At 45.5% G+C, this 24,553-nt stretch overlaps 2 protein-coding genes across 2 annotated transcripts in view; one reads left to right on the top strand and one right to left on the bottom strand.

The window, feature by feature from the left end:
- The window catches only part of CIMIP2A (ciliary microtubule inner protein 2A), a 57,236-nt gene that overhangs the window by 7,602 nt on the left and 25,081 nt on the right, over positions 1-24,553 (bottom strand). Inside the window, exons 4-5 of the mRNA XM_073314808.1 lie at positions 22,810-22,927; positions 10,584-10,678 (exon numbers count right to left, since the gene is read on the bottom strand). Of these exons, the coding sequence (XP_073170909.1) occupies positions 10,584-10,678; positions 22,810-22,927 (213 nt within the window). The remainder of the gene's footprint in view (positions 1-10,583; positions 10,679-22,809; positions 22,928-24,553) is intronic.
- Positions 794-5,721, top strand: LOC140899272 (uncharacterized). The gene is made up of 2 exons (XM_073314494.2): positions 794-3,391; positions 4,039-5,721. The coding sequence occupies exons 1-2, from the start codon at positions 2,869-2,871 to the stop codon at positions 4,425-4,427; spliced, it is 912 nt and encodes a 303-aa protein (XP_073170595.1). The 5' UTR covers positions 794-2,868; the 3' UTR covers positions 4,428-5,721.

Here is a 24,553-nt window from a genome sequence, read left to right as displayed (position 1 = left end):
AAAATGATACATGCATACAAATAGGAGGAATGTATTCAGTAGATCATAACCTTTACAGAGATATGTTACGTAGCATATGTGGCATAAAACATATTCCAGTTATGTCATATATACATTCATAAGCATATTTTCATAAAACCTTATGGGGGGGCACCCTCACACCCACATCCTTCTTGACATGCAGATTCCAGAACTGGATATGCCATTCCGTGTATAGGGACCCTGGGCGCCTAACTCAGGCTTTGTGAATCACCTGGGTTTTTCTGGGCACCTAAAAGTTAGATACTGTGAAGCTGTGCATCACAACACCTAACTCCAGGCTTCAACTCTTCGGGGCAGGGCCCATTTTTTGGTTCTGTGGTTGTACAGGGCTGACTAAAATGGAGTCCTGGCCCACAGCTAGGGGTTCTGAGGTGCAAGGTAATACAAATTAGTAACTATAATACCACTGATTCACACAATCACATTGTCATATTTTCTGTTCCATTCTTTGCACATTCTAATGTTTTGTTTGATATTTTGAGCACTGATGCCCATGAGCAGAGGTCTTCATTGAGCTGTCCACAATGATGCCTAGATTTATCTAAGTGCTAATGTGTATAATACTAGTTTGTGACATGCTTTTAGATCTTTTCCTTCAGTATGAATTGTATATTAGCATTGCCTAATTTTCCACAGGCATAATGAATTTTTCTTTATTTCTCTTGGTTGGTTCCCAAGGTTCAGCTGGATTTCCATATTGAGGAGCCTATTGCTCTACCTTCTTTTTACCCAGAACTCAAGAAATATAAGCAATAAACTTTATTAATTTAAACCCAAAATCCTACTAGATGCTTTATTAAAAAAAATACACCATCCTGGCCCTTAAAAATTTACAATATAAATTTACATGACACAAGGTAAAGGTGTCAAGCATTAGGGAAAGCCTGGGGCTTGGAAGGATGTGAGTTACAGCAATATGGTCATGCAATTAAGAAGTAAAAATTTTGAACATTGTTGACTTGCTTACTGTGGGCATCACAAGAAGAGGTGAATTTTAAATGAGGATAAGGCAATAGTTGCATGCATTAAAGTCGGAAGGGTGTTCCAGACACATAATATGTGGAAAGACTTGAGGATGCTTATGGGAAAAACAGATAAAGCTTATATTTGATGGAATGGAGGAGGAACCAGCGCAGGGTTTTAAAGAAGCGGGTGACATGACCAGACTGATAGCGATGAAGGTCATTTTTGCAGCTATGTTCTAGAGGGCCACAGGGGCGGGGGGTAATGTGAGTGATGAGGAGGCCAGGCAGGAAGAGATCACAATAATCAAGATGGTACAGTACATAATATGGGCATGAGTTAAGAGTTTTTGCTGTTGGGAATGAGAGAAAGGGTCATGTCTTGGACGAGGAGTGGAAGAACAAACAGCAAGGTTTGAACATGGATTAGATGGGAAGGGAAGAGTGAGATGAATGGGAGAGTTGATAGTGACCTGAAGGCTGCAAGCTGGAATGAAAACCAAGACGGTGGTATTACCAACAGTAACAGAGACAGGAGGAAGAGGAGTGTGTTTAGGAGAGAAAATCAGTGGATCTCTTTTACCCATGTAAAGTTGTAATTGTCTGAGAAATATCCAGGGCGAGATGTCAGAGATGCAAGCTGAAATGGGACTGGCTAGAGTGGGAGACGTTGTGAGGGGAGAGGTAGATTTGTGAGTCGTCATCATCATAGAGAGGATAGTGAAAGCCATGGGAATGGTTAAGGTCACCCAGGCAAAGGGTGTAGAGAGAAGTGCAGGGATCCAGCCCCGTGGGCCCCCTCCTTAGCACAGAGGCTGTAAGTGGGGAGAAGGAGGAACCAGCAAAAGAGATGTGAAAGAAGGAATCTGAGAAATAGGAAGGGAACCAAGAGAGACTGGTATCACTAACGTCAAGGGAAGAGAGGAGGAGGGAGTGATCAGCTGTGTCAAAGGTCAGTGTTGAGGGAAAGTGAGAAGGTGCTGGGGAAGGAGGGACAGACCTTATCAATCTTCTCTGTAGCTGGTCTGGAAATTTCCTTTGGAAAGATTGTCCAACAGAAAATGAACTTTTTGTAAAATCAAAATTTTCTGTGGGAAAATTTCAGTTTCACCCCAAAATTTCAATTTTCTGCTGGGGAAATTGAAAAGATGGCTCCCAGGAAGAACCTGACAAAAGCCTTCCTGGTGGGCAGCCAGGGAGCTGAGAAATTCCATTTCAGATTTCCCCAAATGGAATTTTTCAGAGTTTTCTGTGCCATGAAAAATGTTGATTTTTTTTCTTTTAATTCCAAATTGAGACAGTTATTTTCTGAAATCTCAAATTGTCTGTGGGATGAAAATTCCACTTTCTGGTCAGCTCTTGTCTTCTCGAAGACATCAGAGAGATCCTGTGCAGAGAGGAAGGAAATATGGGGCATGGGGAAGATTTTATGAGGGAATCACCAGTGCTGAATAAGCAACAGAGTTTCAAGGTTTGAGTCTTAGTCCTGGTCTACACTAGGAGTTGAAGTCAAATTTAGCAGCGTTAAATCGATTTAACCCTGCACCCGTCCACATGACGAAGCCCTTTTTTTCGACTTAAAGGGCTCTTAAAATCCATTCATTTACTCCACCCTTGACAAGGGGATTAGCGCTAAAATTGGCCTTGCCGGGTCGAATTTGGGGTAGTGTGGACGCAATTCGACAGTACTGACCTCTGGTAGCTATCCCAGAGTGCTCCATTGTGACCGCTCTGGACAGCGCTCTCAGCTCAGATGCACTGGCCAGGTAGACAAAAAAAGGCCCACAAACTTTTGAATCTCATTTCCTGTTTGGCCACTGTGGCAAGCTGCAGGTGAGTGCAGAGCTCATCAGCAGAGGTGACCATGGAGTCCCAGAATCACAAAAGAGCTCCAGCATGGACTGAATGGGAGGTACGGGATCTGATCGCTGTATCGGGAGAGGAATCCGTGCTATCAGAACTCCGTTCCAGTTTTCGAAATGCCAAAACATTTGTCAAAATCTCCCAGGGCATGAAGGACAGAGGCCATAACAGGGACCCGAAGCAATGCCGCGTGAAACTTAAGGAACTGAGGCAAGCCTACCAGAAAACCAGAGAGGCAAACAGCTGCTCCGGATTAGAGCCCAAAACATGCCGCTTCTATGATGAGCTGCATGCCATTATAGGGGGTTCAGCCACCACTACCCCAACCGTGGGCTTTGACTCTGTCAACACGGAAGCAGGTTTTGGGGACGAGGAGGAGATTGTAGATAGCTCACAGCAAGCAAGCAGAGAAACCAGTTTTCCCGACAGCCAGGAACTGTTTCTCACCCTGGACCTGGAGCCAGTACCCCCCGAACCCACCCAAGGCTGCCTCCCGGACCCGCCAGGTGGAGAAGGGACCTCTGGTGAGTGTACCTTTTTAAATAGTATACATGGTTTAAAAGCAAACATTTTTAATGATTAATTTGCCCTGGCATTCGCTGCCAGTACAGCTATTGGAAAGTCTGTTAACGTGTCTAGGGATGGAACGGAAATCCTCCAGAGACATCTCCATAAAGCTCTCCTGGATGAACTCCCAAAGCCTTTGCAAAAGGTTTCTGGGGAGGGCAGCCTTATTCCATCCACCATGGTAGGACACATTACCACGCCAGGCCAGTAGCACGTAGTCGGGAATCATTGCATAACGAAGCATTGCAGCGTATGTTTGCTGGCATTCAAACAACATCCGTTCTTTATCTCTCTGTGTTAGCCTCAGGAGAGTGATATCATTATGATCACCTGGTTGAAATAGGATGCTTTTCTTAAAGGGACATTCAGAGGTGCCCGTTCCTGCTGGGCTGTTTGCCTGTGGCTAAACAGAAATGTTCCCCGCTGTTAGCCACAGGGAGGGGTGGGTTAGCCACGCGGTGGGGGGAGGCAAAGTGCGACCTTGGAATGAAAGCATGTGCTATGAATGTAATGTTAACAGCAAGGTTTACCGTGAAAGAGTGTACCCATTGTTCTATAAAATGTGTCTTTTTAAATACCACTGTCCCTTTTTTTTCTCCACCAGCTGCATGTGTTTCAAGGATCACAGGATCTTCTCCTTCCCAGAGGCTAGCAAAGATTAGAAGGCCAAAAAAACACACTTGTGATGAAATGTTCTCTGACCTCATGCTGTCCTCCCACACTGACAGAGCACAGACAAATGAGTGGAGGCAGACAATGTCAGAGTGCAGAAAAGCACAAAATGAATGCGAGGAGAGGTGGCGGGCTGAAGAGAGGGCTGAAGATGATAGATGGCAGCAGCGTGATGAGAGGAGACAGGATGCAATGCTGAGGCTGCTGGAGGATCAAACTAACATGCTCCAGCGTATGGCTGAACTGCAGGAAAGGCAGCAGGAACACAGACTGCCGCTACAGCCCCTGTGTAACCAACGCCCTCCTCCCCAAGTTCCATAGCCTCCTCACCCAGACCCCCAAGAACGCGGTGGGGGGGGCCTCCGGTCACCCAGCCACTCCACCCCAGAGGGCTGCCCAAGCAACAGAAGGCTGGCATTCAATAAGTTTAAAGTTTTAAAGTGCTGTATAGCCTTGTCCTTCCCTCCTCCACCATCCCACCCGGTGCTTTCCTCCTCCACCACCCCTCCTGGGCTACCTTGGTAGTTATCCCCCTATTTGTGTGATGAATTAATAAAGAATGCATGAATGTGAAGCAATAATGACTTTATTGCCTCTGCAAGCGGTGATCGAAGGTGGTTAGCTTACAGGGAAAAAGTGAACCAAGGGGAGAGGGGGTTTCATTAAGGAGAAACAAACAGAACTTTCACACCGTAGCCTGGCCAGTTATGAAACTGGTTTTCAAAGCTTCTCTGATGCGCACCGTGCCCTCCTATGCTCTTCTACACAGCCCTGGTGTCTGGCTGTGTGTAACCAGCAGCCAGGCAATTTGCCTAACCTCCCACCCCGCCATAAACGTCTCCCCCCTTACTCTCACAGATATTGTGGAGTGCACAACAAGCAGCAATAACAATGGGAATATTGGTTTCGCTGAGGTCTAAGCAAGTCAGTAAACTGCGCCAGCGCGCTTTTACACGTCCAAATGCACATTCTGCCACCATTCTGCACTTGCTCAGCCTATAGTTGAACAGCTCCTGACTACTGTCCAGGCTGCCTGTGTACAGCTTCATGAGCCATAGCATTAAGGGGTAGGCTGGGTCCCCAAGGATAACTGTAGACATTTCAACATCCCCAATGGTTATTTTCTGGTCTGGGAAGAAAGTCCTTTCCTGCAGCTTTTGAAACAGACCAGAGTTCCTGAAGATGCGAGCATCATGTACCTTTCCCGGCCATCCCACGTTGATGTTGGTGAAACGTTCCTTATGATCCACCAGTGCTTGCAGCACTATTGAAAAGTACCCCTTGCGTTTTATGTACTCCCCAGCTTAGTATTCCGGTGCCAAGATAGGGATATGCGTTCCGTCTATGGCCCCACCACAGTTAGGGAATCCCATTGCAGCAAAGCCATCCACTGTGACCTACACATTTCCCAGGGTCACTACCCTTGATAGCAGCAGATCTTTGATTGCGTTGGCTACTTGCATCACAGCAGCCCCCACAGTAGATTTGCCCACTCCAAATTGATTCCTGACTGACTGGTTGCTGTCTGGCGTTGCAAGCTTCCACAGGGCTATCGCCACTCGCTTCTCAACTGTGAGGGCTGCTCTCATCTTGGTATTCTGGCGCTTCAGGGCAGGGGAAAGCAAGTCACAAAGTTCCATGAAAGTGCCCTTATGCATGTGAAAGTTTTGCAGCCACTGGGAATCATCCCAGACCTGCAACACTATGCGGTCCCACCAGTCTGTGCTTGTTTCCCGGGCCCAGGAATCAAGGTTCCACGGCATGAACCTGTCCCATTAGCACCACGATGCCCACATTGCCAGGGCCCGTGCTTTGAGAGAAGTCTGTGTCCATGTCCTCATCACTCTCGTCACCGCGCTGACGTCACCTACTTGCCCGGTTTCGCTTTGGCAGGTTCTGGTGTTGCATATACTGCTGGATAATGCAAGTGGTGTTTAATGTGCTCCTAATTGCCAAAGTGATCTGAGCGGGCTCCATGCTTGCCATGGTGCGGCATCTGCACGGAAAAAAGGAGCGGAATGATTGTCTGCCGTTGCTCTGATGGAGGGAGGGGCGACTGATGACATGACTTACAGGGTTGTCTTACAGGGAATTAAAATCAACAAAGGGGGTGGTTTTACATCAAGGAGAAACAAAAACAACTGTCACACAGAATGGTCCCCTCAAGGATTGAGCTCAAAATCCTGGGTTTAGCAGGCTAGTGCTCAACCCTCTGAGCTATCCCTCCCCTTGGTAGTCCAGGTAGGACTGAATCTCCATTAAGCTTTTCAAGGTGCCCCTGACAGACCTCACCGAAACGATTGTTGGTCGTTGATTTCATGGAGGGAGGGAAGGGGGAGTAAACGAACACAAAACAGATCTGGTCTATTTCTTGTTTTGATGCACTCCATCTATCTTTTACATCTTTGGCTGGCAGCAGACGGTGCAGTAGGACTGCTAGCCACCCTCATCGCCTGGCTGCTCACCAGAAGACAGTGCAATACAATGGCCGGCAGGACTAAAGAGAATGACCTGGTTGAGTCACTCCTATTTCAGTCCCTGCACCCATTTCTGCCCAGGCACTCCTGACCGACCTTATTGAGGCAGCCAAGAGCACCTGGGACATGATGACGATGGTTATCAGGCCTATTGCACCGTTTGCTGCCACAAGGCAATGAGCTGCTGCTGTGTAGCAATGCAGTCCCACGTCTGCCAGCACCAAGAGACGTACGGTGACAGTGAGCTGAGCGGGCTCCATGCTTGCCGTGGTATGGCGTCGGCACAGGTAACCCAGGAATAAAGACACAAAATGATTGTCTGTCATTGCTTTCACAGAGGGAGGGCCTGATGACGTGTACCCAGAACCACCCGTGACAATGTTTTTGCCCCATTAGGCATTGGGCTCTCAACCCAGAATTCCAGTGGGCGGCGGAGACTGCGGGAACTGTGGGATAGCTACCCACAGTGCAACGCTCCGGAAGTCAATGCTAGCTTCGGTACTGTGGAAGCGCTCCGCCAAGCTAATGCACTTAGAGCATTTTGTGTGGTGACGCACACAATCGACTATATAAAAACGATTTCTAAAAACCCGACTTCTATAAATTCGACCTAATTTCGTAGTGTAGACATACCCTTAGTGAGGAAGATGCAATCCTGTTTGTCAAGGAAGACGGCAGAACTGAAGGAAGACAGGATAGAGTTATCTGTGCGGGGTCTGATTTTCTACAGAGGTACCATGCTGGAAACAAGGGGATGTGGATGCTGGATGGGCACCAAAGTTAAGAGTTAGTGGATGGACTATGGGAGAGAGGGGCAGAGGAGTTATGGCTGGAGAGAAGGCATCAACAACAGTCAGTACAGATGGGGGAAACATGGGAAGGAGAAAGGCGCTGCAGAGAACATGGACTGGAGGTTACAGCAGGGGCAGGCAACCTATGGCACGCGTGCCGAAGACAGCACACAAGCTGATTGTCAGGGGCATTCACACTGCCCGGGTCCTGGCCACCGGTCCGGGGGGCTCTGCATTTTAATTTAATTTTAAATGAAGCTTCTTAAACATTTTAAAAACCTTATTTACTTTACATACAACAATAGTTCAGTTATAATTATAGACTTACAGAAAGAGACCTTCTAAAAACGTTAAAATGTATCACCGGCATGCGAACCCTTCAATTAGAGTGAATGAATGAAGACTCGGCACACCGCTGCTGAAAGGTTGCCGACCCCTGGGTTACAGAATAGGAAGCTAAGAATTATCTGACTGAATCAGACCAGAGCTGCTTCTCATCCAGCCTCCTATCACTGACATGAGCTGGGTCAGATGCTACTGTGAAAAACTCTGCTTCAGCAAGAGAAACGGAAGGTAGAAGGGATAGAAATAGGATCATTACACGAAGACTGCTAGGTACTTTAGCCAGGAGAAGTGGTTAGATTTCTACTGATGGGCCTGACACTTGGGGAGATTGGGCTGAAACCATACAGCAGTTTGCCCCAAGATCATATGAGGTTAAAAAAGAAAGAGGGCTGTACCTGAGCCAAAACCACAAAAACTGCCAGAGGGTCCAGTGATTCCTTGACATAATGCCTTGCCAGGAGAAGACTATGCCTGTGAATCTACCTGCTTACAGACCATTGGCTTGCCTGTGATCTAACTTGCCCTCCTAGAAATGGAACAGCTTACTGAGAACTCCAGTCCAGGGCTGCAAACCCCCCAGCACAGAGCCATTGAGCTCACTAGGTAATGACATGTCAGACACACCAATGCCACTGCAAGAACAATTCAGTCTCAAGGTCCTTCAGCTTTCTGGCCTGTTCGACTCCCAGAAAAACACAGAGTGGCCGAACAATTTCAAAAATGCAAAGACACTGAAACCGGTCGATTTTCTGGAGGGTTAGTTGTGTTGAAGTAAGTGATCAAACAGAAAAGTTTAAAATGAATTGTTTTGTGAAAGGAGCCGTGTATGTGGAGCAGCATCTATTGTTACGTAAGTGTGCGGGTTTGCCTGATGAATTCAAGGTCACCCTTCACACCCCAATGCAGGCTCATGAAGAGAGCTGCCTGGTGTGTGCTTGTTAGCTGGATGTAAAGTTTAAATAAAGAACACAAGACAAGCTCTCCTTGTGTTAACGTGGAGAACAACATCTGCTTTATGGCTTGAAGCAGAAGGGTTCGTATTCCTTCCAAAACGCTTGGGATTTTTAAAATCTTTGTTACTGTAATTCTGGATGATCTCATTAACTATAGAAATGTCCAATTTGCTTCTGAATCCTACTAAACCATTGGCCTTGATATCTTGTGCCTAAGTTCCACAAGCCACTTGTTTGCTCTTTTGACTGCTGCTGCGTGCTGCGCAGAGGTTTTCACTGAATTGTCTACAGTGATGCACTTGGACATCACTGGGGGGGAGGGGGATAAAATGGGATTTAACACAGAAGGCAGAACATTACAGGGTGCTGCTAGGCACTACTGTAATAATAATAAGAATTGATATGGAGTGATGTTCATTGGAGAGGATGGAACATCATGAGGTATAGCGAGAGGGCAAATTTCACAGGGAGCTCGTGTAGGGAGATGGCAGTGCACCATGAAATGCTATATGGGAGTATAAATGGCAGTACTGCTAACCTCAAACCTTAAAAATTATGAGTCGGGCCTCCCAAAATCAAGAGATTTTGGGGGGAAAAAAGTTATTTGAATTTTCCTTCCAGTTCTGAACACTTAGAGGGCATTTGGGTCAAATTCTCAAGGTTTTTCTCTGCAGCTATGAAAGCTAGAGACTTACTTTTTGTTTTGAATGAAAGCTGAGATGATTACATAATCACCTGACTCCAGGTGCTAGTGACTTAATAAAATCACAAAACTGACAACAATGAAATGGTTCCTTTTTAATGATGAAGAGTAAATTGTTAAATGGCAACCAGAAATCTGTCTTCAATCTCTGGGTAACGTAAGAAAATTATAAGAGTGCAAGTAGAGGGATCAGAGTAGCAGCTGTGTTAGTCTGTATCCGCAAAAAGAAAAGGATTACTTGTGGCACCTTAGAGACTAACAAATTTATTTGAGCATAAGCTTGAGCTGTAGCTCACAAAAGCTTATGCTCAAATAAATTTGTTAGTCTCTAAGGTGCCACAAGTACTTCTTTTCTTCAAGTAGAGGGATAAACCCCAAGGTTAAGGCTTTACAGAGTTCTTCTTCAATCAAAACTCCCATGAATTCAAGGAAGGTCTACATTCAAAACGCTCCAGATTGGAAGGCTTCTCCCACCAGAGTAGGGACTCCACCCCAGAGAGGCAGTAGCTACTTGGCAGGAGAAGCCCTCCCATCGACATAGTACTGTTTATACCATGGGCTAGGTCAGTATAACTGCATCACTTGGGGGGGTGGATTTTTTACACTCCTGAGCAACATAGTTATACGAACCTACTTTCCTAGGGTAGACCTAGCCTAAGTGAGTGCTTCGGGCATTGTTACAGAGCCTGGGTCTTATAAGAAGTTGCTGAAGTTGCTCAGTGAAGAAAAGGAGATGATCTAGCAGTATCTTAGTGACATGCTACCTATTATCAGGAATTTATGGTATACATCTTAGCAGCCATATAGCATCATTGTAATACTGTGTTGTAGCTGTGTCAGTCCCAGGAATTAAAGAGACAAGGTGGGTGATGTAAATATCTTTTATTGGACCAAGTTCTCTTGGTCAGAGACACAAGTTTTCTATCCCACCAACAGAAGTTGGTCCATTAAAAATTATCCTACTCACCTTGTCTCTCTAATACAGTCACTTTGCTTAGTTGATAAATCAGAAATGAAATGGCTTTTCAGTTCATTCTAATCGGTTACGGCAAATGACGTTCCTTCAGCCTATTACTAGGAGAGCTTTATGCTGAATATAGAAGAGCCCACATCCAGCTCCTGTTACAGTCAAAGGAAAGGTTCTCGATGAAGGATGGGGTCAAGGCCTAAATCAATTTGCTGAAAAAATGCATGTTGCTATAATTTACCTGATTTCTGTCAAATTCATTCATGGCGTCTTTAACTCCCTGGAGGTAGTTAACACCCATAATCCAAGTGAAGCGCGGTATGAATCCAGTGTAGCCTTTGGGTGAAGATAAGAGAGCATATTTATTGCTTGAGAACACATCAGTACACAGTGTATGGGGCTCAGCAATATAAAAGCGGGTGCATTTGGGAGAATTAGATACATATATTAAAAGTCCTATTTTAGGCAAATTCAGATTTTTTTAAACCTTCTCTAAATTAAATTTTAAAATTAGATATTTCACACCCAGTGGTCATTTTGAAACATGGCTTTTTTCACTATCCCAGGGAAAATCCTGTGAGCTAGATGACGCTCTTTGTCTATATATGACCTCCATATAATGGGAACAGAAATACTGTTTCTTCATAACCAATAGCCCTGCGAATGGTATGTCATAGTGGAATACGTAGCCAAGTATAAGAAACACGAAGTCCATCTTTCATTTCTCATGTTCCTTTTCCCTTCCAGCAACTCCTCACTGAGGATCAGAGAAGAAAGCAGCTAGAAAGGTGAAAAAGAAGCAAAACAAGGAAAGAATTAAAGAAAAAAAGAGGATCCAGAATTTCCTCCTCCCACAGACAGAGGCTTCCTTTGGAGGCAAGGTAATTCTGCTTCCTAAACCTTCAGCTATTGGAGCCAGGGATGTACCTCATCCACTCAAGACCTATAAGACTGTACTTTCTTTTCTGCCCCCCAACCAGAAGGGATTAAGAGGGATAACTTTCTGGTGCAGTAGCCCCACGTGGCCTTGTAAAGTAGGCACCAACCCTCTGGCTCAGACTTTCCAAGTGCCATACATCATCATAGGTCTGTAACATCTCAGGGAGGGAGCAGAGAAGGAAATAACTTTTTGTGTGCACTTTGCAACCCTTTTTATGAAGAAAGGCCTCATACCCCTGCCTGAGGGGAAGCACCTATCATTCACATGTTTCATGGATTAGGCAACAGAGTCACTCCAGTCACAGCTGAAAATAGAACCCCCGTCAGAAAGACCTAAGCCTCATCCTTGTTGCCATACTGCCTCTCAGAAGGAACGTGCCAAACTGCATGCTTGTCTATGCTGTGTCTAACTGCATGACCAGTCTCTTCCTAGACCCAGGAAAAAACCCAGGAATCATGATGTGCAACATTGTACTGCTGTCTTATGAATTACTGTAGATCCCCTTGCCTGAGCATGTGTTATCCTCCCTTTGTGGCCTGGTCCACATTGAGGATAGCAAGATAGCACTGATGCTGTTTACTCCTATAGCTGAAGTGACAATGCTCTGTGATGTGAATCTGAATGTGATGGTTTAATCCCTGCTAATGTTGGTGGAATGTATACAGATATGAGCCCATCTTAAATTATCCTGAGGACTTGGAATGATTGTACTTCATTAAATGGTTTTATTTCCCAGAACACTATATTTAGAATTGAATTTGTTTGTGTTAATATTTGATTTATTGTTCCATTTGATGCAGGTAATCTGAAGAATAGAAACTCTCACTTTAAGAACATGAACATTACAGAATATGCTTGAAAGAGATTTTGCCTGTAGGGTCACTGAGGCGTAGACCTCATAAAACTTGATTTAATAAACTAAAATTTCCAGAAAGCAAGCATTGTTCTCAAGGTGTAACATTAGCACTTATTAGAGGCCTGGATTCATCAGGGCACTGCTATTCATAGACTTTAAGGCCAGAGGGACCATCGTGATTGTCTAGTCTGACCTCCTGCACGTTGCAGGCCACAGAACCTTGCCCACCAACTCCTATAATAGACCATAATCTCGGGCTGATTTACTGGAGTCCTCAAATCATGATTTAAAGACTTCAAATTACAGAGAATCCACCGTTTTCACTAGTTTAAATCTACAAGTGCCCCATGCTGCAAAGAAAGGCAAAACCCCCCACAGTCTCTGCCAATCTGACCCAGAGGGAAATTTCTTCCTGACCCTAAATATGGTGATCAGTTAGACTGAGCAGGTAGGCAAGATCCAGCAGCCACACACTTAGGAAAAAGAAAAGGAGTAATTGTGGCACCTTAGAGACTAACAAATTTATTTGAGCATAAGCTTTCGTGAGCTACAGCTCACTCCATCGGATGCATCTGATGAAGTGAGCTGTAGGTCACGAAAGCTTTTGCTCAGATAAATTGGTTAGTCTCTAAGGTGCCACAAGTCCTCCTTTTCTTTTTGCGAATACAGACTAACACGGCTGCTACTCTAACACTTAGGAAAGAATTCTTTATAATAACTCAGAGCCCTCCCCATCTAGTGTCCCATCATCAGCTTTTAGAGATATTTGCTACTAGCAGTCGCAGATCAGCTACCTGCCATTGTAGGCAGTCTCATCATACCATACTCTCAACAAAGTGACAGTATTCTTGTCAGCAAGTTAAAGAAGTATGGGCTGGATGGATGCAGTACAAGGTGGGTAGAAAGTTGGCCAGATTGTCGGGCTCAACGGGTAGTGATCAATGGCTCCATGTCTAGTTGGCAGCCGGTATCAAGTGGAGTGCCCCAAGGATCGGTCCTGGGGCCGGTTTTGTTCAATATCTTCATTAATGATCTGGAGGATGGTAAGGATTGCACCCTCAGCAAGTTTGCGGATGATACTAAACTGGGAGGAGAGGTAGATACACTGGAGGATAGGGATAGGATACAGAGAGACCTAGACAGATTGGAGGATTGGGCCAAAAGAAATCTGATGAGGTTTAACAAGGACAAGTGCAGAGTCCTGCACTTAGGACGGAAGAATCTCAAGCACTGCTACAGATTAGGGACCAAATGGCTAGGCAGCAGTTCTGAGGAGAAGGACCTAGGGGTGACAGTGGATGAGAAGCTGGATATGAGTCAACAGTGTGCCCTTGTTGCCAAGAAGGCCAATGGCATTTTGGGGTGTATAAGTAGGGGCATTGCCAGCAGATCGAGGGACGTGATCGTTCCCCTCTATTCGACACTGGTGAGGCCTCATCTGGAGTACTGTGTCCAGTTTTGGGCCCCACACTACAAGAAGGATGTGGAAAAATTGGAAAAGGTCCAGCGAAGGGCAACAAAAATGATTAGGGGTCTGGAACACATGACTTATGAGGAGAGGCTGAGGGAACTGGGATTGTTTAGTCTACGGAAGAGAAGAATGAGGGGGGATTTGATAGCTGCTTTTAACTACCTGAAAGGTGGATCCAAAGAGGATGGATCTAGACTGTTCTCAGTGATAGCAGATGACAGGACAAGGAGTAATGGTCTCAAGTTGCAGTGGGGGAGATTTAGGTTGGATATTAGGAAAAACTTTTTCACTAGGAGGGTGGTGAAACACTGGAATATGTTACCAAGGGAGGTGGTGGAATCTCCTTCCTTAGAAGTTTTTAAGGTCAGGCTTGACAAAGCCCTGGCTGGGATGATTTAGTTGGGGATTGGTCCTGCTCTGGGCAGGGGGTTGGACTAGATGACCTCCAGAGGTCCCCTCCAACTCTGATATTCTATGATTCTATGATCCCCTCCATAAACATGTCTTAAAGCCAGTTAGGTTTTTTGCTCCCATTACTCCCCTTGAGAAGTTGTTCCAGAACTTCACTGCTTGGATGGTTAGAAACCTTTATCTAATTTCAAGCCTGAACTTATCGATGGCCAGTTTATATCCATTTGTTCTTGTGTCAGCATTGGTCCTTAACTTAAATAATTCTTCCCCCTCCCTGATATTTATCCTGATGTATTTATAGAGAGCAATCATATCTCCCCTCAGCCTTCTTTTGGTTAGAAGTCGCCTCTCAAAACGTAGAGGTAGTGGGGCGGTCACCCCACTCTGGCTCAGAAAGGGTTAAAAGCCAGCCCTTGGAGAGGGCTGGGGCTGAGAGCCAATCAGGAAAAGGCTGGGAGGCAGCCAATCAGGGCCAGGCTGGACCCTATAAAAGGGCTGCAGGGCCAGAAGGCAGTCAGTCTCTTTCCAGCCTTGGAGAGAGGTGGACCTGGCTGCCTGAAAGAGCAAAGGGTACCCTGGACAGTGTAGTGCTGGGGAAGGGCAGGAGGAGCTGGGGGAGCTCCAGCCTGGTAAGCCCCCAAGCAGAAAGCCTGGCTGTCAGGGCCGAAAGAGGTATTAGGGCTGTGGGGAGGCAGCCAGGGAAGGAAGAGTCAACAAGTCCAATCCCCTAGCTGATGATGAGTGGCCACTTCAGTTTGCCCTTGGGGAAGGGGCTAGGTGAAGACTGGCAGTGGGTCACTGAGGTGAGGTGGGCGTAGGAGATTAGGGTTCCCCGGAAAAGGGAGGACCCTGAGTGTGGGGGTACTGCTGCGGGGCAGTACCCAGGAAAAGGGGCACCGTGGAGGGAGGGACACAGGGCCTGAAGTACAGTGGTGGAGACTGACTAGGAAGTAGGTACCGGTAGGGAGACACTGGCCAGCAGGAGGTGCTCTGGGGCTGGGATGAGCTAATTCCTGAGGTAACCAGCAGGAGGTGTCACGGTGGTGAGTGCATGCCATGTTACAGTAGGTTTTCCATTCCTTGGATCATCCTAGTAGCCCTTCTCTGCACTGCTCCAGTTTGAATTCATATTTATTAAACATGGGGGACCAGAATTGCACACACTATTCCAGATGAGGTCTCACCAGTGCCTTTTATAATGGCAATAACCATTTCCCTATCTTGGAAATATCTTGCCTGATGCATTAACCTTTTTCACAGCCACATCACATTGGCAGCTAATATTCATTCTGTGATCAACCAGTACAACCTGTTTTTTCTTCTTTTCTGTTGCTTCCAACTGATAAGCCCCCATCTTATAGCAAAATTTCTTGGTGTTAGTCCCTAAGTGCATAACCTTGCACTATTAAATTTCATCCCATTTCTATTTCTCCAGTTTTCAAGGTCATCCAGATCTTCTTGTATGATATTCCGGTCCTCCCCCATATTGGCAATACCTCCCAACTTTTGGTCATCCACTTATTTTATTAGCATAGTCCTACTCTTTGTGCCAAGATCATTAATAAAAATGTTAAATAAGATTGGTCCCAACGCTGATCTCTGAGGCACTCCACTAGAAACCTTCCTCCAGACTGACTGGAGCCCTCCCCACATCCTGGCATGCTCGGTCCCTGTCCCCGGCATCCAAGCCTGGGCAGGGAGCGGGCCGCCGCTGCCTCCGAGCCAGGCTCTCAGGCAGAACAAGCTCCGTCCCGCTCTCTGCCTGGCTGGCAGGACAGTGGCCGAACGTGTAGAGGGGGAGACGCAGAGAGAAAAGGACAGAGAGCGCCCCCCTCCCACCCGCAGGTAACGTGGGTCAGGGATAGCGCTGCGGCCCAGGCTGGGTGCATGGTGGGTGATCACTGGGCAGGGGAGACACATGGGCTGGTCACATGCCCCCCAGTATAAGGAGGCACCAGTCATATATGCTGGAGATAGACAAGGATGGGCAGGCTGTGGCCACCAGAGAGAATAGAACCAGGAAGAATTCCACACAGCTCCAAGTTTCAAAACAATACCAGGTCTTCAACTGGGAAACTGGAAGACAATTTTAAAGATCCAGCAGGTCCAAGGGAATTGAGATATGCACGGGACACACCTGTGGATGGTAGCTTGGCCTAACCTGTAAGAAAATCAAGGTTGTCCACAGAGTTCTCCAACCACCCAAGGAAGACAGATGATCCATCTTGGGGTTTCAGTACTCAGAAGAATCAAAAGAATATTCTACAAGGGACAGGTGGACAACAGGACAACGTGCTGCATTCCCAGGGCGAGGCATGAGATATCACACTAAGATTTGATAGGCTTTTGAAGTCAATGGGAAAAGATCCACTGGTGATGGTTCAAAGTAGCACTAATGACACTACATCACAGCATATCTCACAGACAGTAGATGATATCGGGAAATTTTGAAGAGTGGATGTCTAAGCCATCTTCTCTTTAGATCCTTTCTGTCCCATGAGTAAAAGACAGAATGCAGAAGATTCTGAAAGTGAACTACTGGTAAGTGGTGTAGGGTGGACCATTTTGGTTTTGTGGAAAATTGGCCCATATTCTATGAAGAGAAGGGGCTATATAGCTGGATGGTTTCCACCTCAGTAGAAGGGTAACCCATTGCCTCAGAGATAGGCTGGCTAGAGTAGTCAGGTGTGTGTTACATTAATAACAAAAGGAAAATGTAAAAAGAGGGAAGATATAAGCGTTCAGCAGCACAAAATCAAGACATTGAGAACAAAATTAATCAAGGAACCAAAGGATATGAAGAGAAGAAATTTGTAATGGCCTATAGACCAATGCTAGGAGCCTGGGTAACAAACAAGAGCCACTGGAATTCCTAATTTATAAGCATAAATTTGATCTACTTAGTATTACTAAACCCTGGTGGGATGATTCACGTTATTGGAATGTTAAAATCAATTTTAACCTATTTTAGAAAGATCAAGTGGGCAAAAGGGGAGGGAGAGTGGCACTCTTCAAAAGTGACATTACCTGTTTCTGAGTCATGAATAACTTGGAAGAAAATTATCTTGACTATTTATGGATCGTATCCTAACAGATAAAGCACAAGATGGGTGTTAGCTGGTGTCTGCTACAGACGACCTAATCACACTAGGGAACAGGATGACTGGCTCCTTATACCCCTTTTTATAATGTGCAAGGAAAAAAGTTAAAAACAATTACGAGCCAAATCAGCTGAGAAGAAGAATTTAATCCGAAAAATGTGAATGATAATTAGGAATTGTTTAAGAAGACTTTGCTAGATGCCCAAAAAGCAACTATCCCACAACTGAGGAAGAAGGTTGTGCTGGTTAAAAAACTGCTGGTTTAGAGAGGATGAGAAGGCAGCTATAAAAATATATATAGCAAGTGGAAGAAAGAGGAATTTGATGGTAATAAATATAAATCAGAAGCCACGAATTGTAGAAAATTGATAAAGCAAACAAAGGGACACAAGAAGAAATCTATGGCCAACAGTGTTAAAGAAATTAAGGAGTTTTTAAAAGTATATTAGGAACAAAAAGAATCCTGAAAATGATATTGGTCCACTACTAGTTGGAAATGGTAGAATTATAAATAATAATGCAGAAAGGGCAGACGTGATCAATAAATATTTCTGTTCTATATTTGAGAAAAAATAGCGCAGGATGTAACCATATCATATGATAACATTGTTTCCATTCAACTAGTATCCGAGGAGGATGTTAAACAGAAGCTACTAAAGTTAGACATTTTAAAAACAGCAGGTCTGGAAAACGTACATCCAAGAGTGTAAAAAAAAGCTGGCTCAGGAGCTTGTTGGTCTGTTAATGTTGATTTTCAAGATGCATGAGATGACACAGGTAATTGTAGGTCTGCTGGTCTGACGTTGATCCCAGGCAAGATAATGGAGTGGATGATATAGGACTTGGTCAATAAAAAGAGTTAAAGGCGGGTAATATAATAAAAGCGACTCATCACGGGTTTATGAAGATAGATCCTGTCTAAATTTAAGTGAGAATAATTAATCATTGGAACAATTTACCAAGAATTGTGGTGGATTCTCCATCACTGACCATTTTAAAATCGAGATAGGATGTTTTTCTAAAAGCCCTGCTCTAGGAATTACTGTGGGGCAGGTGTCTGGCCTGTGCGATACAGGAGATCAGGCTAGGTGATCACAATGGTCCCTTCTGGCCTTGGAATCTATGAATCCAATCAGAAATAGACACTCTGCACCTCTCACCTTGCAAAGAATCACAATCTTTCTCAGGTCGATGTGGATTATATCTTCAGAAATTTACATCACCCATTATATACATCTCAAAATGAGAACCCTGAAACACTAGCTGGCAAGGACCTGATGACCACATGCAGGCAGCATGTATCAAAAGTTTCCCATTCCAAAGAAGATGCTACTGTCTCCAAATTGTTGGTTTTATCCTCAGAACATCCTCAGAAGTGTAGCTCCATCTATAAAAATTACCACAGACTCAGCCAGCATAGTCTGGAAAGCTCACTGCCACAGTATGACAGCATGGAGGATTGGAATCTCCCACACAGGAAGTTACATATCAACCTCTGACAGTAATTAACTGGGTATTAAAAACATTTCTACCTTATTGCCAGCAGAGAGAGATCCATATGGTCAATGACAACACCACAGCAGTGATTTACATAAACAAACAGGGAGGTGCCCTTGGCACAAAACTACACAGGGAGGGAAGAGCTCTGTGGGAGTGGCACATTCTCCTCAGTCTGTATCCAGTGGCCTTGCACCTAGCAGGGAAAGACAACAACCTAGCAGACCAATTAAGCGGAAAATTATGGACACTCCTGAATAGTGACTGAAAACATTGGTACCAAAAGTGATCCTCACCTGGTGGGGCCATCCAGATGTGGACCTTTCCATAGCTAAACAGAAGGTGAGTGCTGAAAATTGTGCTTGAGAACAGGGTGGTACAGTCATTCCACAGCCTGGAGCCAAAGGCCTCTTTATACATGACCCTCTCTTCCACTCGTACGGATGGAAAAGCAGGACAAGACCAAAATGATTTAAATTGCACCAGCATGAGCCAGACATCGATGGTTCCCTGACCTGCTTCACTTCTCAGCAGGCAGCTATCAATCTCTCCTGGTCTCCCCAGGCCTACTGACTCAGCAACACAGTGAATCTTATCAATCAGACCCAGTCTCCCTTCACCCCACTGCATGGGCAAACTGGACTTTAACCCACTTGGAACTACTTTGTTCAACTGACATTCAAAAGTTTTAGTTCATTCTAGGAAAAAAAACTCATCTCAGACGTGATACAGTTTAAAATCGAAAAGATTAATGCTTTGGACAAACTCCCGTCCAATCCATATTGGAGTATTTGCTGCAGCTAAAACTCTAAGGCCTCTCATTATTCTTGTTAAGGTTCATTTCGCAGCCATATCAGCCTCTATTCCACTGCTGACAAAAGATCAGTGTTTGCCCATGAAAAAAAAAATTCCAAGAAGTCTCAACAATATCTACCCTCCTATCAAAAGTTCTACACCTTTGTGGGATCTTAATTTGGTTCTCACAGCTAATGAAGCATCTATATGAGCCAATGAGAAAATGTTCTTTATTCTATTTATCAATTAAAATAGCATTCTTGGGAGCAGTTACATCTGCAAGAAGAGTAAGCAAAGTAGATGTACTCAGAACAGAACCATGCTTTACAATTTTCCAGAAGGACAAAACAGTGCATCCCCAGTTTCTCCCAAAGGTGGCCACGAATTTTCACATCAGTCAATCAATACATTTTACCTCTGTTTTTTCCTGAACCTCATTCACACAAGGCAAGGTAAACACCATATGTTAGATGTTAAAGGAGCTTTAGCTTATTATTTAGACAGGACTAAAGAATTCAGGCATTCTCTGAACGTCTTTATGTTGTACTCTGACAACAACAAAAAGCAGACCAGGTCTTTCCAACCATTACCCAGATGGCTTAAGTACTATGTACTACATTTAACTGCTGTCCATCTCCATGAGGGGATAAAGGTCCCACCCTACCAAAGCCAAGGCAGCTTCAATGGCATGCCTAAGACACGTACCAATTACAGAATTTCATAAAGCCATCAAACAGAGCTTCAGACGCATTTTAAAAAAACCATTGCTCTCTGGACCTAGGGTTCAGCTCTGCTGCTCAATTTGGCAGAGCAGTCATTCAATCTTTTCTTAATTAAGACTCCTCATCCTACCTTTCTTCACAGGACTACTGTTTGGCAATCTATCCCATGCATGGGAATATGTGGAGGCCATTTACTTGTAACCAGAGTTCTTTGAGATGGACTCTGCAAATTCACACTCCCTCGACCACCTTCCCCTCTTCCTCAGAGGCCTAATTACAACATGGACTGGAGGAGGCGATGATGGAAGGACTGAGACGGACAGAGTGCTGGGCGCCCTTTTATAGCCTCTCTTTCAGAACATTCAGGAACAGTGAGGGGGGCGGAGCAAGAGGGGGCGTGTGAGCACTCCAGTGGGCACTGCTATGTAAGAGTCCGTCTTCAGAGCTGCACCAGCCGGCGCATCCCATGAGTGGGCGTATGCAGAGGCCACTCAGAGACCTCCGGGAACATGTAAGTAACCTTTGTTCACTGTGAAGCAAGCGCCGAGATTCTGCTCAACCTGGGCTAGAGAAAAGGAAGGAGGCATAGTCAGAGGTGGATTCATAGATCCACTGACTTTAAGGCCAGAAGGGACCATTGTGATCCTCTAGTCTGCTGGCGTAGCACAGGCAGAGAATTTTACTGAGTGATTAGCATATTTGATGTATTCTGAACTCACCCTTATACCTGCAACTGGACTTTTGGGATCAGCTCCAAACTTGGGTGTTGCAACACTTAACCCCTAGGTGCCCGGCCACCCAGAGGAATTCTCACCCCCAATCTTAGGTGCCCAGGCTCTTCATATGATGCATGGAGATAGTTAAGCACCTACAGGAAGGATCCTCAGAAGACAGCAAACTGGGAAGGGAGCTGCCAAAGCTAGCCAGGAGTGAAATGCAGAGGAAAGGGATGGAGCTTAGATCCAGATCTTCAAAGGTAGTTAGGTGCTTAACTCCTCCCATTGACCTAGACTTTAGGTGCCTGACTGACAGACTGGAGATAGATCCCTCCTTCTGCTCAGGATCTTCAGCTGTGAACTTTCTCTCCTTGAGTGAGGCACCAATGCGAGGTCAACCACTTAATCAGCCCATGCCCTAACAGCAGCTGAAACCCTGAGTTTTCTAACCCAAATCCAACTGTGTGAGACAGATGACCCAACAGCCTAGTGGACAGGGCACTCATCCAGAGCATGGAAGGCTTGTATTCAAATCCTGGCTCTTCCTGATTTGGAACAGGGACTTAAGCCCACCTCCCAGGTGAGTGCTCCAACCACCACACTGTTGGGTGTTCCGGGGTGGGAATCTATCCCACTTGGTATAAGTAATTAGCTATTAATTGAAGCAGGGACTTCAGCCTGGATCTCCCACATCCCAGCTAGTGCCCTAACCACCAGCTTATAGAGTCAGTCTGTCTTAGCTGGGGATTATATTTAATAACTATTTCAACAGAAAGAAAAGGAGGACTTGTGGCACCTTTTCTTTTTGCGGATACAGACGAACCCAGCTGCTGCTCTGAAACCTGTCATTATTTCAACAGAGAAATTCAAAGAAGCCTATCCCAGGAGAACCAATAGCTATGGTATTCACTAGGGATGTGAGAGACAGAGCTGGGATTTGAAGTTGGGTCTCCCTTAAACCTCCCTGAAGGGGGGTTCCAAAGAGGATGGAGCTGGGCTGTTCTCGGTGATGGCAGACGACAGGACAAGGAGCAATGGTCTCAAGCTGCAGTGGGGGAGGTCTAGGTTGGATATTAGGAAAACTATTTCACTAGGAGGGTAGTGAAGCACTGAAATGGGTTACATAGGGAGGTGGTGGAATCTCCATCCTTAGAGGTTTTTAAAGCCCTGGCTGGGGTAATTTAGTTGGTGTTGGTCCTGCTTTGAGCAGGGGGTCGGACTAGATGACCTCCTGAGGTCTCTTCCAACCCTGATATTCTATGATTCTATGATTATCCCAGGTGAATTCCTTAATTACCTGGATGGGCTCATGCACACACACACAATGCATGTTTCGAGGGCTGTCTTTTGTGCTGGTACCAGGTCTCAGGTGTGCACACCTACCAGATAGGGCCCCACAGGTGAGATGGGGGCAGTTTGAGCACCCTGCTTCAGGGCCATCAGGGCTAGGGTTCTGAGTAGCTCATTAGCTCTGGGGTGGTGTCTGGACTTAGGGGTTTTGCACATGCCCACCATGAAAACTTAGTTAACTACAGCTTAGGTAGCAGGTGAGCAGTTTGTTTGAGAATGGTGTTGGCACTTAAATGTTGAACGTAGGTGCCTGAAGGGACAGATAGGCACTTAAGTAACTTTTTGAATTTGGGCCTTTGTGATTGGGGAAAAAAAGAATTTGGATTGTAATCAAAACTCAACCAATGAGGAGCTGCTAAACCAAATCAGACACCCATATATCTCTTTAACGCAGCTGGCCTTGCACCACTCACCCAGCCTCTGTGTCTTGGTTTCTCCATCTGTGAAATGTGGATAATAATACACATCTTTGCAATGGAGTGGAAGCCACTGACAAGTCTCTTTAAGATTTTCAGAGGGAAAAGAGGATGAGGAGAATGTTCATTTTGCAGTGAAATGGTTGAGTAACTGCTTGGGCTAATCCTGTATGTGGTCTTGTTCTCTCCTACCTGAAATGGCTTTCCGTTGGATCAGGTTTGGGACATCCAGCTTTGGGAGCTGATTATATCTGCTTACGTCCACTGTCTCAGTCACTGCATCCAAAGGCACTCCCTCAATCCTAACAGGCTGAAAACCAAAATAAAACAAGTGCCAATGAAATCTTCTTCCTCTCTTGGGTCTCTTCCGTTCCCAGCATTGCCAGAGCCCACAGATCACATATCCTGCCTGTTTTTATGCCTTTACTGTACTTTAACACCTGGGATGATCTGAGACCCTTTTGTGCAGTCACTAATATGGCAGATCAACTGGCTCGTCATGGCAGATTTTCAAGGGTTCAGCTGAGAATAATGGGAGCTGTTAAGTGCAGAAATCTTTTGAAAATCAGTCCTATAAACTAGTGCTTAGAGTAAGGGACAAGGATGCAGGACTCCTTGGATCTACATCCAACACTGCTACTGACTTGCTTGGGGAAAATCACCTAATTTCTGCCTTCAGTGGATTTGCACAAGCATGACTGATTATAACCTGGTAAGGAATCCTTCTGACACATAGCAAGGAACAGACGGCAGCACACTTTCCCATAGTTGGGTTGGTGCCACAGGGTTAAAAGGAATAAAACACAGTAAAATCTTAGTTCTGTCTCTAAAATCAGCAGCTATGATTAGATACACAGAGGATACATCAACACAGCAACCGCCCCCCGACCCCAGGGGCAGCGAGTCTCAGAGCCCTGGTCAATTAACTTGGGCTCATGCTACAGGGCTAAAAATGGCCATGTAGACATCCAGGCTCTGAGACCTGGCGAGAGGAGAGAATCTCAGAGCACGGGCTTCAGCCCAAGCCTGAACACCTACATGGCTACTTTTAGCCTTGTAGCATGAGCCCTGGGAGGCTGTCAGTTGACTCCGCTCCAAGAGTCACTGCCACGGGGAATGGTGTTGCTGTGTAGACGTACCTATTGCAAACCAATCTGCTGACTCAAACAGTATCCTGGCCAGTAATAAGAGTGGAGCTGCACTTTAGTAAATTACTCTATTTCTCTTTGCTCAGGTGACTGGTCTGATTAGCTCCAATGGGGTGAAAGTAGAGAGACCTTTTTTCAAAAAAGGAATAAAAGACAAAAAAACAAAAGCAGAGAAACAGGAAATGGTTCAAAAACCAAAAACCAGGTATGGAAAACTCCTTCATACCCACATAGTAGTTCTGTGCCAGGAGTTCCCCTCATGTACCTACATACTGCTGGTATCAGAAAATTCCACCATGGCCAGTAGTAGCAAAGCACGAAGGTTTCCTTATGGCCATGTACAAACCTGGAGAGTGCCAGCATAATACTGAACCTCCCCCCCGTGCCTAAATCATTATGCATAAATCAGGAGCACCGGAAGCTCCCTAGAAGTGGGGGGCCACCAGTGCCTGGACTGTGGCCCCACCCCACTCCTCCCTCAAGGCCCCTCCCATCCTCCTAGGCCCTGCCTTCACTTTGCCTTTTCCCCCAAGGCCCCACCCTCACTCTGCCTCTTCCCCCAAGGCACTTTTAAAAGCCTGGATCCTCCCCGTTCCCACGCCCTTGGCATAGATTCGTAGATTTCAGTATGATGATGTAGTCTGAGCTCTTATCTAACACAGGCCAGAAACCTCCCTCTAATGATCAAGTCACTTATTAGCCTTCTCTTGGCTAAACTAAATAGAGTGATTAAATATTTGTTAGGCCGGAGAGAAAGTAAAAATGACTCTACAGATCAGTGCCTAGGG

The sequence above is a fragment of the Lepidochelys kempii genome, chromosome 16 (assembly GCF_965140285.1).
Source record: "Lepidochelys kempii isolate rLepKem1 chromosome 16, rLepKem1.hap1, whole genome shotgun sequence".
In the NCBI taxonomy this organism is placed as follows: Eukaryota; Metazoa; Chordata; order Testudines; family Cheloniidae; genus Lepidochelys; species Lepidochelys kempii.
Note: the sequence above shows the minus strand (reverse complement) of the source record. Positions and strands in the feature narration are given on the sequence as shown.

What these genes read in the sequence shown, in the direction of transcription:
- LOC140899272 (XM_073314494.2), top strand. Translation starts at nt 2,869, where the DNA reads ATGGAGTCCCAGAATCACAAAAGAGCTCCAGCATGGACTGAATGGGAG. An exon ending in AGGTGGAGAAGGGACCTCTG is followed by an intron (nt 3,392 to 4,038) that starts GTGAGTGTACCT and finishes TTTCTCCACCAG; the next exon opens with CTGCATGTGTTTCAAGGATC.